This window comes from Eleutherodactylus coqui, chromosome 8, assembly GCF_035609145.1.
Source record: "Eleutherodactylus coqui strain aEleCoq1 chromosome 8, aEleCoq1.hap1, whole genome shotgun sequence".
NCBI lineage: Eukaryota > Metazoa > Chordata > Amphibia > Anura > Eleutherodactylidae > Eleutherodactylus > Eleutherodactylus coqui.
Window position 1 is genome coordinate 185,727,233 of NC_089844.1, and position 13,211 is coordinate 185,740,443.

At 46.8% G+C, this 13,211-nt stretch overlaps 1 protein-coding gene across 1 annotated transcript in view; it reads left to right on the plus strand.

The window, feature by feature from the left end:
• Positions 1-13,211, plus strand: part of HIBCH (3-hydroxyisobutyryl-CoA hydrolase) — a 93,108-nt gene that overhangs the window by 37,144 nt on the left and 42,753 nt on the right. Inside the window, exons 5-6 of the mRNA XM_066577095.1 lie at positions 2,306-2,386; positions 11,463-11,515. Of these exons, the coding sequence (XP_066433192.1) occupies positions 2,306-2,386; positions 11,463-11,515 (134 nt within the window). The remainder of the gene's footprint in view (positions 1-2,305; positions 2,387-11,462; positions 11,516-13,211) is intronic.

The following is a 13,211-nucleotide window of genomic DNA, read 5'->3' on the forward strand; positions in this document are numbered from 1 at the left end:
TCCCATGGTGCACCATGGATTGTCTTCTCCTTCCTTGCGTTCCACTGCCCATACAGCCACCTAATTGGCTGATCGGCAGCACGTGACGGAGGCGGAGCTACGATGACGCAGAGAAGAGGGAGGGGCCAGGACACCGCTCGTGAGCCCGGAGGGAGTAAGAAGAGGAATCCTTACAGCGCAAGCGCGACTGTTCGTGCGACTAAAGAAGCAGCTTTAGTCGGCACCAGGGAGACGGGGACGCCAGCAACGGAGCAGGTAAGTGAATAACTTCTGTATGGCTCATATTTAATGCACGATGTATATTACAAAGTGCATTAATATGGCCATACAGAAGTGTATAACCCCACTTGATTTCACGGGACAACCCCTTTAAGGACAGACGTCCTAGCCAGAAACCTGCTGCGTCATACATTGATTTGCAAGAAGGCTGCCTTCCATTAGGTGGCGCTGCAGAGGTATTGTTCCATCTACCTTATATGCAACAAGGACCGGGAGGGCCGCGGGGCTGCAGCGCTGGTATTTTAACAGGTGGATCTGTTTTAAGGCCCCCCGGCTGCCATGACACCTGAATAGTACCCCACAATCTCATCATGGGGGCTCTTCAGAACATATGAATGCTGCTGTCAGAATTGATCGTTTTCACTGATCATAAGGGAAAGAAGAAAAGCCCTGCGCTCTTGTGGATACCAGTTCACAGACAGATGTGAATGTACGGGTCCGCAACCCTTGCGTTTCAGCAAAACCCAGTGGACAACACAAATCTATCCATGTACTTACTAGCAGCCGCCGCCTTGTATCCCTGCCTGATGTCATCAGCGAGAGGAGAATCCCCATGGGAGGAGCGTCTTTCCATGGAAGGAGCACGGACGTGACGCTCGTTTTGCAGTCCTGTAAGCATCTGTTCACACGGCACCGTCTGACGCAGATTCTACCACAGAACAACTGTGTTGGGAATCCCCAGTGACTAGCAGATCTGTGCCACGGATCCGCATGCCAATTTAGCGCTTTTCAATGGGCAGATCTGCATGTGGATTCCCTGATGCGGAATTTGCGCAAAATCCACGCCGGGTAGCGACCTGTCACTGCTTTTTATTTGGGTCGGAAAGAGTATAGTTTCTCCTTAAGGAGACGCCTCGGAGGCGAGTAAAGAGACTTATAAGGCCATGCATGCTCCTCTGGGAAATATATGCATATGGGGAAAATGGAACAATACCTCTGCAGCACCACCTATTGGATGGCTGCATTCCTGCAAGTCAATGACCAGACTCTTTAGACAAGCCTTATAACAATGATTGGGAATTGAAATCCAAGCCAGAATTCATACACTGACAGCCGCTTCGGGGGGTTTTGTCCCTCACCAGTGTGCAGTAGGGCTCTGGCTTGGCTAGTGAGAGGCTTATAGACAGCATCTTTACCACCGTGTGAACAGGACCCAAAGTGAACCTGTCGGCCCTTCATGCCGGTGAGTGCTGCTCCTGAGGAGTCACATTTATAATATGGCAATCAGCAGTTGGAGTGCGAGGGCGCCGTTATATCGTGAATGTATTACACTCACCGGCAGAGCAGGGAATAAGTTGCAAGATCTTACACGTTACAGCGCATTAAAGGGGTTGTCCCAACTGAAAGCATAAACATCTGGCCCTGACCTAAAACAGCAGCAGCAATACTCGCCTCTCTGCTCTCTCCGGCAAGCAGCACAGCGGCACCTGTGAACACTCCCAGTCTGTGTTTAGGTGACCGCTGCAGCCAATCAGAGGCCACAACGCCACCGTCCGTTCACCTGGCATCTTCGCTCACATCCTGGGACAACCCCTCTAACTCATAAATAATGGACCCCTAGAAACAGTGTGCTATCACAACTTAATGCTGTCCTCGCAGAGAAATCACCATCAAGGGTCTGACAGGTTCTCCTTAAAGAAGACGTGTCGTGTTCTTCTGTCAGTGGGGCCGACCATCAATCTAGTCTTATGCCACCTACTGATAGTGAGCGGTGGGGACCACCCACATGACACATCTACAGCATCAGGAGACAAATCTAAGAAGAGCCTGTATGAGGGAACAGGCTTTAGTATAACCCAAAGAAGACCTTGTTGAAGTCAGCAGGGCTGCGGCTGAAGAGCTAAGTGGTCGGCCCCACTTACATGAGGACGTAACACGCCATCTTCACCGTCCCTCTTAGTGTGTTAGGGCCTACAGTAGGTTACTGTTCTGTTCACTCCTTGTAGTTTTTGCTGCAGATGTTGTAAGACCTCTTTTCTATATACACAATGAAGCTTCCTGTATGTATATATTGCTTTATCCCCAGCGGTTACGGAGGATGGGAAGGTCGGAGGGTCACTCGCCCGGGACTTCTTCAGAGAAGAGTACATTGTGAACAATGCTATTGGTAAGTGCTACAATCTCCCATTGCTTCCAGAATTGCACACTTGCAGAAAGCAGACTAGAGGGGCAGCAGTACTCTGCAGACAGCGATCAGTAGGGGCCGGCGCAGACTAGAGGGGCGGCAGTACTCTGCAGACAGCGATCAATAGGGGCTGGCGCAGACTAGAGGGGCGGCAGTACTCTGCAGACAGCGATCAGTAGGGGCCGGCGCAGACTAGAGGGGCGGCAGTACTCTGCAGACAGCGATCAATAGGGGCTGGCGCAGACTAGAGGGGCGGCAGTACTCTGCAGACAGCGATCAGTAGGGGCCGGCGCAGACTAGAGGGGCGGCAGTACTCTGCAGACAGCGATCAATAGGGGCTGGCGCAGACTAGAGGGGCAGCAGTACTCTGCAGACAGCGATCAATAGGGGCTGGCGCAGACTAGAGGGGCGGCAGTACTCTGCAGACAGCGATCAATAGGGGCTGGCGCAGACTAGAGGGGCGGCAGTACTCTGCAGACAGCGATCAGTAGGGGCCGGCGCAGAGTAGAGTGGCGGCAGTACTCTGCAGACAGCAATCAGTAGGGGCCGGTGCAGACTAGAGTGGCGGCAGTACTTTGCAGACAGCCATCATTAGGGGCCGGTGCAGACTAGAGGGGCGGCAGTACTCTGCAGACAGCTATCAGTAGGAGCCGGCGCAGAGTAGAGGGGCGGCAGTACTCTGCAGACAGCTATCAGTAGGAGCCGGCGCAGAGTAGAGGGGCGGCAGTACTCTGCAGACAGCGATCAGTAGGAGCCGGCGCAGACTAGAGGGGCGGCAGTACTCTGCAGACAGCGATCAGTAGGGGCCAGCGCAGGGTAGAGGGGCGGCAGTACTCTGCAGACAGTGATCAGTAGGGGCCAACGCAGGGTAGAGGGGCGGCAGTACTCTGCAGACAGCAATCAGTAGAGGCCGGCGCAGAGTAAAGGGGCGGCAGTACTCTGCAGACAGCGATCAGTAGGGGCCGGCGCAGACTAGAGGGGCGGCAATACCCTGCAGCTTTACGTGCCACAATCAATAGTAACTGCGGCATGTAAGCAGATAACTGGGAGGGGATCTTTCTGTCACTCACACTGAATTGCAATTGTAATGTACCAATGGGTTCCTATGGCAGCCGGAAGCCTGACAAAGGCCTCTGTGTCTGCCATGAAACCTCTCTTTCTAGGCCCCGCCTCCCACAGATTCTAATAGGCTGCTATCATAGACTTTGTAATGCAGTGTAATATCCTAGCGATTGAACGGTCGCATCTTTAAGCCCCCTTCAGGAACTAAAAAAAAGTTGTGTAAAGAAAAAAAAGTTCAGTAAAGTTTAACCCCTTAACGACTGCCCCATCGGGAAACTACGTCCTCAGAAAGTGGGCTTTAATCCTAGAGGACGTAGTTTTATGCATCCTCTTTGGATTAATGCCCACTTGCCTGAGGACGTGACAGCTCCATGCTGTCGGTGCCCGCAGGTAGCCGACAGCATGGAGCTGTCATCCCAGGATGCGGGCAGTCCCCCCCGGCATTGCGATCGGCGCTATGCAATGGATAGCGCCGATCGCAAAAAAGTAAAGAAAAGTGCATAAAATGACAGATATTCAGCTGCTCTGATGGATCGGATCCACCAGGGCAGCTGAAAATACTCACGCGGCTTGTCGGCGGTGTTCCCCGGAGATCTGCTCCTCCCGGACCCGCCGGCGGCCTTCTGCGCATGCGCGCCAGACGATGACATCACGCGCACGCACAGAAGCCCGGGAGCCCCCGGCAAGTTTAAAATCTCCTTGCTCCCGGCTCCCGAAGGTAGCCGGGAGCCAGGAGGTGTTACCGGGGACCGCGGAGAGTGGTCCCCGGGCCCGCGATCGCCGCCATCCATTGGATAGCGGAGATCGCGAAAAAGTTTTAAATAGTTTTTAAAAAGTGTCCGTTTCACCTCCCCTCATGGATCGAATCCATGAGGGGAGGTGAAAATACTCACCCCCGGTCGTCAGCGGTGGCCCGATTGACATCGGGGGCGTGCACAGAGGGGCTCGAGCCCCGGGAAATTTAAAATCCCTCTGTTCCTGGCTGCCATGTGTAGTCAGGAGCAGAGAGATGTCACCAGGGACATGATCACTGTCATCCAATGGATGACAATGATCATGTATAGTAAAAAAAAAGTGTAAAAAAGTTTTTAAAAAGTGTAAAAAGTAAAAAAAAAAAGTTTAAAAAAGTTTTAAAAATCTTACGTCTCATCACCCCCCACGGATCATATCCGTGAGGGAGGATGAAATTACATACCTAAGGCCTACGGATTTATCCGTGGACCTTACCCCAGCTTCTGCGCACGCGCCCGTCGCCAAAGTGGCGGACGCATGCGCAAAAGCTGTGGATTGCCAGAGTAATTTAAAATCTCCCTGCTCCTGGCTACAAAATTTAGCCGAGAGCCTGGAGATTTCACGGAGAGCCGGTGAGCGGTTCCTGGTCACGTGTTCGCCGTCATCCAATGGATAATGGCGATCACGTAAAAGTTAAAAAAAAGGTGAAGGTTCATCTTCCCTCACTGATGCGATCAGTGAGGGGAGATGAAACTTTTTAACGGAGGCCTGCGTATTTGCACCCTGACGCAATCCTCATCCGTGAACTTTCCCGGATTCTGCGCATGCGACCGCCAGCAAAATACCGGACACATGCGCAGGAGTTGGGGAGCCCAGGAAATTTAAAATCTCCTTACTCCCAGTGACCAACGGTCGCCGAGAGCCTGGAGCAGTGACGGGTGGCCTCGTTGAGCGGTCGCCTGTTACGTGATAAAAAGGTAGCGATCTACCTTTGGCCGATCTCACATGACCGGATAGGAATTACGGATTCCGCATGCGTCTGATCCGCAGTAATACGCAGATCAATCGCATTGGATTACACAATTCCGCTCACATTAGCGGGTCGGAATTGTGTAATCCACTCGCAGAAAAGAGAACGCAGCAGGTTCTATTTTACCGTGGATATCCGCAGCATAGAGCCTATTGTGCCCCGTGGTCGCGGATATACCCGCAGCCAATACGCAACTATGTTGTATACGGGCTGCGGGTACCCGCGTCATCGCTAAGCGACGGTGAGGGAAATACAAACAAAAAAAAGGTTTTGCGCATGACCGCCTGTGTGAGTACGCAGTTATGCGCAGTACATTACGCAGCCGTACGCAGGGTCACAGCCGGGCTCACAGCTGGGATCCGCTGCGGGCCTCCACAAGCGGATTCCACCTACGGCTGCGTGAGCCCGGCGTTATTCAGACCGCTACCTGTAATACGTATTTTACAAGAAGCCCCGGGAACGCTCGCCTTCATGCAGTTCCAGGAGCAGCTTGTTGAGCGTCTTCTGTGCGAGACCGCCGCACCTCAGCAAGCTTACGGAGACTCACGGAACCCCACTTTTTACACCCCATACCCTTGCCAGCCGCTCACCATCAGAGCCGCAGGCGCTATACCTTTTCTCCTCTCTTCCTCCCGCAACTTACCTTCCCTTATTATTAGGGCTGCGCAGCTCTGCCCGGCATTTGGGGCAGCACTGCTTACCTATTTTTGGCGCACTGGATGATTGATCCAACCCTATCAGTGGCCTATGGATTAGACTACCCTTTACAGGCTACAGGCTGTAATAGGGCATTGGTCTAGTACTTATAGACTTGGACCAACGAGTCTATTTGACTAGCCCCTCACTTTTGGGCACGATTTATATTGCGCCTTAGAAGGAATTGTTTTTAGAGATTCCTTCTGGGAACGGGGAGCTGAGACATTTAACTTCCTCCTACTTGCCGTGAGACTTATATACGTTAATTGGTCACGCTGCAACCAGTAAAGTTGTCAGACGAATACTTAGAGGCTATCATTGGTCCCTTTGCTATTCTATCTAGCAAGGTGACCTTCTACACTAAGTCTTTGAGCCGGGACGGGGGAAGCAATAGGAGGAGAATTTTGCTTGTTTTATTCCCTTCTAATAAAAATAAGGACTATCAACAAGGGTCTTATTCACTATAATAGGACTCATAGGGATAATCACGTATTCTTTAGGGCGATCCTCGGCCCTGCTCCTGAAGAACCGCCCCAGACAGGGACGGAGAAACGCGTTGAGCCAATATCCTATCCCTAAAAGAATTGAAAGAGCTAATATCTTATTCAGAAAAAGAGCTAATATCCTATTCCTAAAGGAATTGAACGGCGAAGAGCCACTGAAGTGATCACTTACCTTTGGAGGGATTATCCCGCTCCTTAAAACTTATGAATGTTTGAGCGATCACTGAGTGACCATTCGAAATACGTACACTAATACTTGAGCAGTCACTCACTGTGTGAAACGAATACACAACTCTGAGTTGATACCTTAAAAAGAGCTGGAACGTTGAAAGACACTCGAGTAGTCACCTACCTGCGGAGTAATTATCTCACTCCCAAATAGGAAAAGACTTCAGAATGTTTGAGTGATTACTGAGTGACTACTCGGCCACTAACGTTGCAAAACACTTACACTATTATCTGAGTGACCACCCACTGTGGGGAACAATTCCCCTTCAACGTTGAAACACACTAACTCTGAGTGACTATCTATCTAGTATGGTGTAACACACACCTTTGATTAACCATATGATCCTTATTGAAAGTAGCGATAGAAATGGTCGATGGGTCTCCAGCTATGAATTATTATCCTAGAATGGAAACCTGATACCTTTTGACCATCCTTCCTATTGTGACGTACCGCTACAAACCAATGACCCAGTCCCCTAATTTTGTCAATAGGGGTTAACCCGACTGGATACTAGAGGGGAATTGAGACCCTCATTCCATCCGGTCACTGAGTCACATAGTACGATCCATGTTGTTAGTCCACGTTTGTTTGTGTTTGTTATATGATTTATGTGGCCCTAATTTTAACTAGTCGCGAATAAAAGTTATTAATTTTAATTTTATCTATATCTGTGAAGGCCATACCCGCTACTGAGGTCAAGAAATGACCCCCAAAAAGCATGAGAGGAGGGGGGATACCCAGTTTTATTGCCCCATGTACCCATCCCAACCAGCCTCCGTAATTACCCCTGTCTTCGGAAATACTACACAGTTCACATTATTACTTTTATCTAAGATTTGGGGAACGCCGAAAAGGGTGCGGGGGGGGGGGGGGGGGTGATTTTTAGGGAGTCAATTTTTATTCCGTACAAATGGGCAATGGGGCCTGGAATTCAGTCAGTTGTGCCCTGAAATCCAACGGGTGTTCCCTCCTTTATAGGCCTAACCATGTGTCCTATAAGTAGATTAGGGCCACAATGGGTATGTGTCTGAACACGGGACAAACGGGGGTATCCATTTTGGGGTGAATGTCTTCATTCCTATGTACACTGTACAAAAAAAAACAGTTTTTAAATTGACAAAATTGCCAAAAAAATGAAAATTATAATTTTTTCCTTCTGCTTTGCTTAGATTCATTCAAATACTGTGGGGTCAAAATACGCAGTACACCCTTAGATGAATTCATTAAGGGGTCTAGTTTTTAAAATGGGGTCATTTGTGGGGTTCTTTATCGTTTTAGACGCTCAATGGCTCTATAAGTGGGCAATGGAGCCTGGAGATTATTCCGTTGTGCCCTGAAATCCAATGGGTGCTCCTTCCATTATAGGCCTAGCCATGTGTCCTTTAAGTAGATTAGGGCCACAAGGGGTATGTTTCTGAACACGGGACAAACAGGGGTATCCATTTTGGGGTGAAAGTCTTCATTTCTATGTGTGCTGTACAAAAAAAAAGTTTTTAAATTGATACAACTGCCAAAAAAATGAAAATTGTAATTTTTTCCCTACTGCTTTGCTTAGATTTATTCAAAAATTGTAGGGTAAAAATACACAGTACACCCCTAGATAAATTCGTTAAGGGGTCTAGTTTTCAAAATGGGGTCACTTGTGGGGGTTCTCTTTGGTTTTGGCCGCTCAAGAGGTCTTCAAATGTGCTATGGGGCCTAAAACGCCTTCAAGGAAAATTTCAGTTCTGAAAGCCACCGACTACTCCTTACATTTTGGGCTCCGTTGTGCATCCAGACAAAAGATTAGGGCCACAATGGGTATGTCTCTGAACACGGGAGAAACAGGGGTATCCATTTTGGGGTGCAAGTCTTCATTCATGTGTGTGCTGTACAAAAAAAGCAGTTTTTAAAATGACAGAATTGGCAAAAAAACGAAAATCACATTTTTTCCCCTTTGCTTTGCTTGAATTCATTCAAACACTGTGGGGTCAAAATGGTCAGTACACCCCTAGATAAATTCGTTAAGGGGTCTAGTTTTCAAAATGGGGTCACTTGTGGGGGTTCTCTTTGGTTTTGGCCACCCAAAAGCTCTACAAAAGTACTTTGGGGCCTAAAACGCCTTCAAGGAAAATTTCAGTTCTGAAAACCACCAACTACTCCTTTCATTTTGGGCCCCGTTGTGCATCCAGACATAAGATTAGGGCCACAATGGGTATGTCTCTGAACACGGGAGAAACAGGGGTATCCATTTTGGGGCGCAAGGCTTCATTCATGTGTGTGCTGTACAAAAAAAACTGTTTTTAAAATGACAGAATGGACAAAAAAACAAAAATCACAATTTTTTCCTTTTGCTTTGCTAGAATTCATTCAAAAAATGTGGGGTCAAAATAGGCAGTACACTCCTAGATAAATTTGTTAAGGGGTCTAGTTTTCAAAATCGGATCATTTGTGGGGGTTTTCTATGGTTTTGGCCGCTCAAGAGCTCTACAAAAGTGCCATGGGGCCTAAAACGCCTTCAAGCAAAATTTCAGTTCTGAAAGCCACCGACTACTCCTTTCATTTTGGGCCCCGTTGTGCATCCAGACATAAGATTAGGGCCACAATGGGTATGTTTCTGAACACGGGAGAAACAGGGATATCCATTTTGGGGTGTAAATCCTCATTTTCATTGGCAATATAGGAAAAAAATATATCTTTAAAATGACATATTTGCAAAAATATGAAATTTTATTTTTTCTCCTCAATTTAATTAATTCCTGAAAAAAAACGGTGGGGTCAAAATACTCAGTTTTTAAAATGGGGTCATTTGAGGGGGTATCTATTATTCTGACACTCATGAGCCTTTGCAAACTGGGCTTGGTGCAGGAAAACAAAGTGTTCCTCAAAATGCTGAAAAGTAATGTTAAATTTGTACGTCATCTAAATGGTTAAAAAAACACAAAAGTTTTTCAAATGTGCATTCAGAATAAAGTAAACAGATGGAAATATATATCTTATCAAAAATTTGTACCGTATGTTAGGACATATTTGAGATATTACAGTTGAAAATGTGAAAAAATGACACTTTTTTCAATATTTTCCCAATTTTGGCGCTTTTAATAAATATACACAAATTATATCGGTCTCTTTTTACAACCAAAATGAAGTACAACATGTGGCGAAAAAACAATGTCAGAATCACTTGGATATGTAAAGCCTTTACGGAGTTATGCTACGTTGAACGATGCATGTCAGATTTCCAAAATTTGGCTTCGTCACTAAGGCGCAAACAGGCTTCGTCACTAAGGGGTTAATTGAAAGAAATATAATTCAGTCTAAAAGAAAAATAATTTTCATCACCAAAACACCTGTTTTAAATGCATAAAATTACCCCCCCCCCCCCCCGCCCTCCCCAAACCAAGTTAAAACCGCTCATGTAGACATGTAGGTATAACTATGTTTGTAACAATGCAGAGAACTTCTAGCGCTTGGTGAACGCTGTGGGACTAATTGTAGAAGTAACAACAGAAATGCTTTTACTTTCATTTTGTTTACCTCCTAAATAATACAATAAATAACCAATCCACGAGTCCCGTGTTCCCCAGACTGGTCCAACAATAACTACAACTCTTCCCGCAATAAACCCCTCGCAGCGCTCTGCTGCCCACAGAATATTAATGTTCTGGGTCTTAAGGCCCTTTTAAACACAACAAAAATCACTCAAAGCTGTCTTATGAGCGATTCTTGTGAGTCGCTGATCCCTGAATTCTAGCTTGCTATAATTGAGGGATCAGCTGTTATCAGTGATCTGTGAATTCACAGCAGGGACACTAGCAGTCAGAGCGGAGAACAATACAGCTGTTTGCTTATGCAAAGCAGCTATATTGTTCTGTTAGTGGCTGCGGGGGGAAGGGCGCTCTGCCTGCATAGGGGTCCATTTACATGGGAAGACTTTAGGGCAAAGGATGCCCGACAGTCGTCCCCGTGTCTCCGCGCTCCCATGCTGTCACAACTGGAGCTAGCAGGCTGCTTCTCGGAGCAACCAGCAGCTCATCGTTCAGTGTAAATAGTGGCCATTCAGTAGTGAGCTGCCACTGTGTTATGTGAATAGAGAGTGGCGGGGGAGCGAGAGGAGAGAAATCTCCTGCACTGCCCAGCCCCCCTGCTGAGCGAGACAGCTCAGTGTGAGTGTGTAAATGGGCCTTAGTTCTATAGTGGCTAATTAGCTACTATAAGGTATGCAAAGATGATTGCTAAAAACTGTCACTCAGACTATGGTTGAGCGATCATCTGTCAGTGTAAATGGGGATCTTAGAATGCGGCGATGCAGAGTCCATTGTTTTCCTTTAAAAACCTGGTTTATTGTACAAAAGTAATAATAGAATAAAAAATCTCTATAAACTTGGCATCACAGTAATGTCATGTGACCTCGTCGTTGGGTTTGATAAATGGAGCAATTCCCGGGTGTTTTCTTTTTTTTTCTCTTAATAATTTTTATTTTTTAATCCTTTTTATACTTTATTACACCCTTTTTCTGCACTCGCTTTTCCTGTATGCTGCAGTACTTTGACACTCTTGATCATGCTGCCAGGTGAGGGGGTGCAGAAACGGATCCTTCCCCCTCGTTCTCACTGTTTAGACACAAGGTCTGATTTGACCACAGCATCTAAAAGGTTAACTGCCGTGATCACGGCAGCTGTCAGAAACTGCCGGTAGCTGTCGGGTACGGAGCTCGCTGAATACACCCTGCAGGACCGCAAGACCTTTCTATGAGTTTAGCGGTTCTGAAATGGTTAAAGGGAAAGTTTGGTTTATTCTTATTTTTTTTTCTCTTCCCCCACTCAGGTACTTTCAGGAAGCCCTATGTCGCCCTGATTGATGGGATTACCATGGGAGGGGTAAGGACATGTTTGTTATTGGTTGTTCCAAGTTTTTAATTTTTTTTTTTTTTAACCTCAAATAAACCCAAAATTTTGTACGGATTAATTTCACGCTTGATCTCTAAAGGGTTAAGGCTCAACTTTGTGATTGTGAGCTCCTAATCTCTGCTTCCCCTCACATAGAAACTGACCATTTACAGAGAAGTCCCTTCAAAGGTGACAACCAATATGGCGGCACCTGCAAAAATGTTCATAACAAGTAAATAGAATAATGAGGGTATTCCTCGGACTATAAGACGCAGCGGATGGTAAGGAGCCCCCCGGGTTCAGGCAACGGAGGATATCTCCTAGTAATGAGAGCCCCCCTGGTGGGTAACTATACAGATACGCTTACAATGTGGCTCCTGGAAAGAATCGCAGGCCGGCTTCACATCACGGTGGGAGGCGGCACCTAGTTAAGGTAGGGGATTACACGCTGCTGCGATTTTCTGCAAACGATACCATTGTTGCGGATCCACATCGCCCCCGGGGTGGGGTCACACAGCCGAGTTCATCATTGAATTTTCCACATGAATTCCGGCTCTAAAAACCACCTCAAAATCCATGACTTTTCTGACGCGGTTTTCGGCACAGATCTGTGCGCGGATTTAGCCCGGTCAGCGCGCAAAATCAGTGTGCGCAATTCTGACGCAGAAGATCGCATTTCCACATCAAGAAGTCAGAAGGAGTTTTGCCTCTCCTTGAGGAGAGTACCTAGGAGGTCCCTTATAAGGCCATGCATGCTCCTCTGGGTAATATGCAATTAAGGAAGAGGGAACAATACCTACTGGATGGCCGCATTCCTGCGAATCAATGTCCGGCCCTTAATACAGGTCTGTGGAGCAATGATTGGGAATAGAAAAGCAAGGTAATTTACAATTCAAGACCTGTATTAAGAGTCGGCCATTGATTTCAAGGAATGCTGCCATCCAGTAGGTGGCGCTGCAGAGGTGGTGGTCTCCGTTATTAGCACATCAAGGAGTGACATGTCAGTTGAGCAGTTATTGCATCACAAGTTGTCTGATATGCCATCAGCGGGAGTCAAACTAGAAGCGTGCAAGACATTATTGACCCCTTCAGGACTTTCCACCCCTTTTTTTTTCTTTCCATTTCCGTTTTTTTCTCCCTACTTCAAAAACCATAACTCTTTTATATACTCATGTTTACTTGCTGCAACCATCTTCTGACAGCCATAGGTGTCCATTGCTACAGTTTTGGGCTAAATATGACTTTTTGATCACTTTTTATTACTTTTTTTCTTGAAAACAGGGTGACCAAAAAAAGCTCAATTCTGCGGTTGTGCTTTTTTTTCTGACTGCTTTCACCGTGCAAGATAAATAATGTGTTACGGATTTTACAGTTTCATTTTTATTTTGATCTTTTTTTATTATAAATATTGTAACAGGTTTTTAAATTTTTAAAATTTTTTTATTTACTCATTCTTACATTTTTTTTGGGTCTCTATAGGGGGCTTGCACTTGCGATCTGACAGGCAGTCATACCATAGTATTAAATTACACCTGATAGGCAGCCTATCAAGCAACTCCACAGGCAAGGCTTCATAGACAAACTGCGATGGCAGCCCTGGGGGGCTTTAGGACCACTGAACTTCAATCAAGGCATTTAAATGCCACAGTTAGAAATGACTGCTTCATCTAAAGAGTTAACAGCCGCG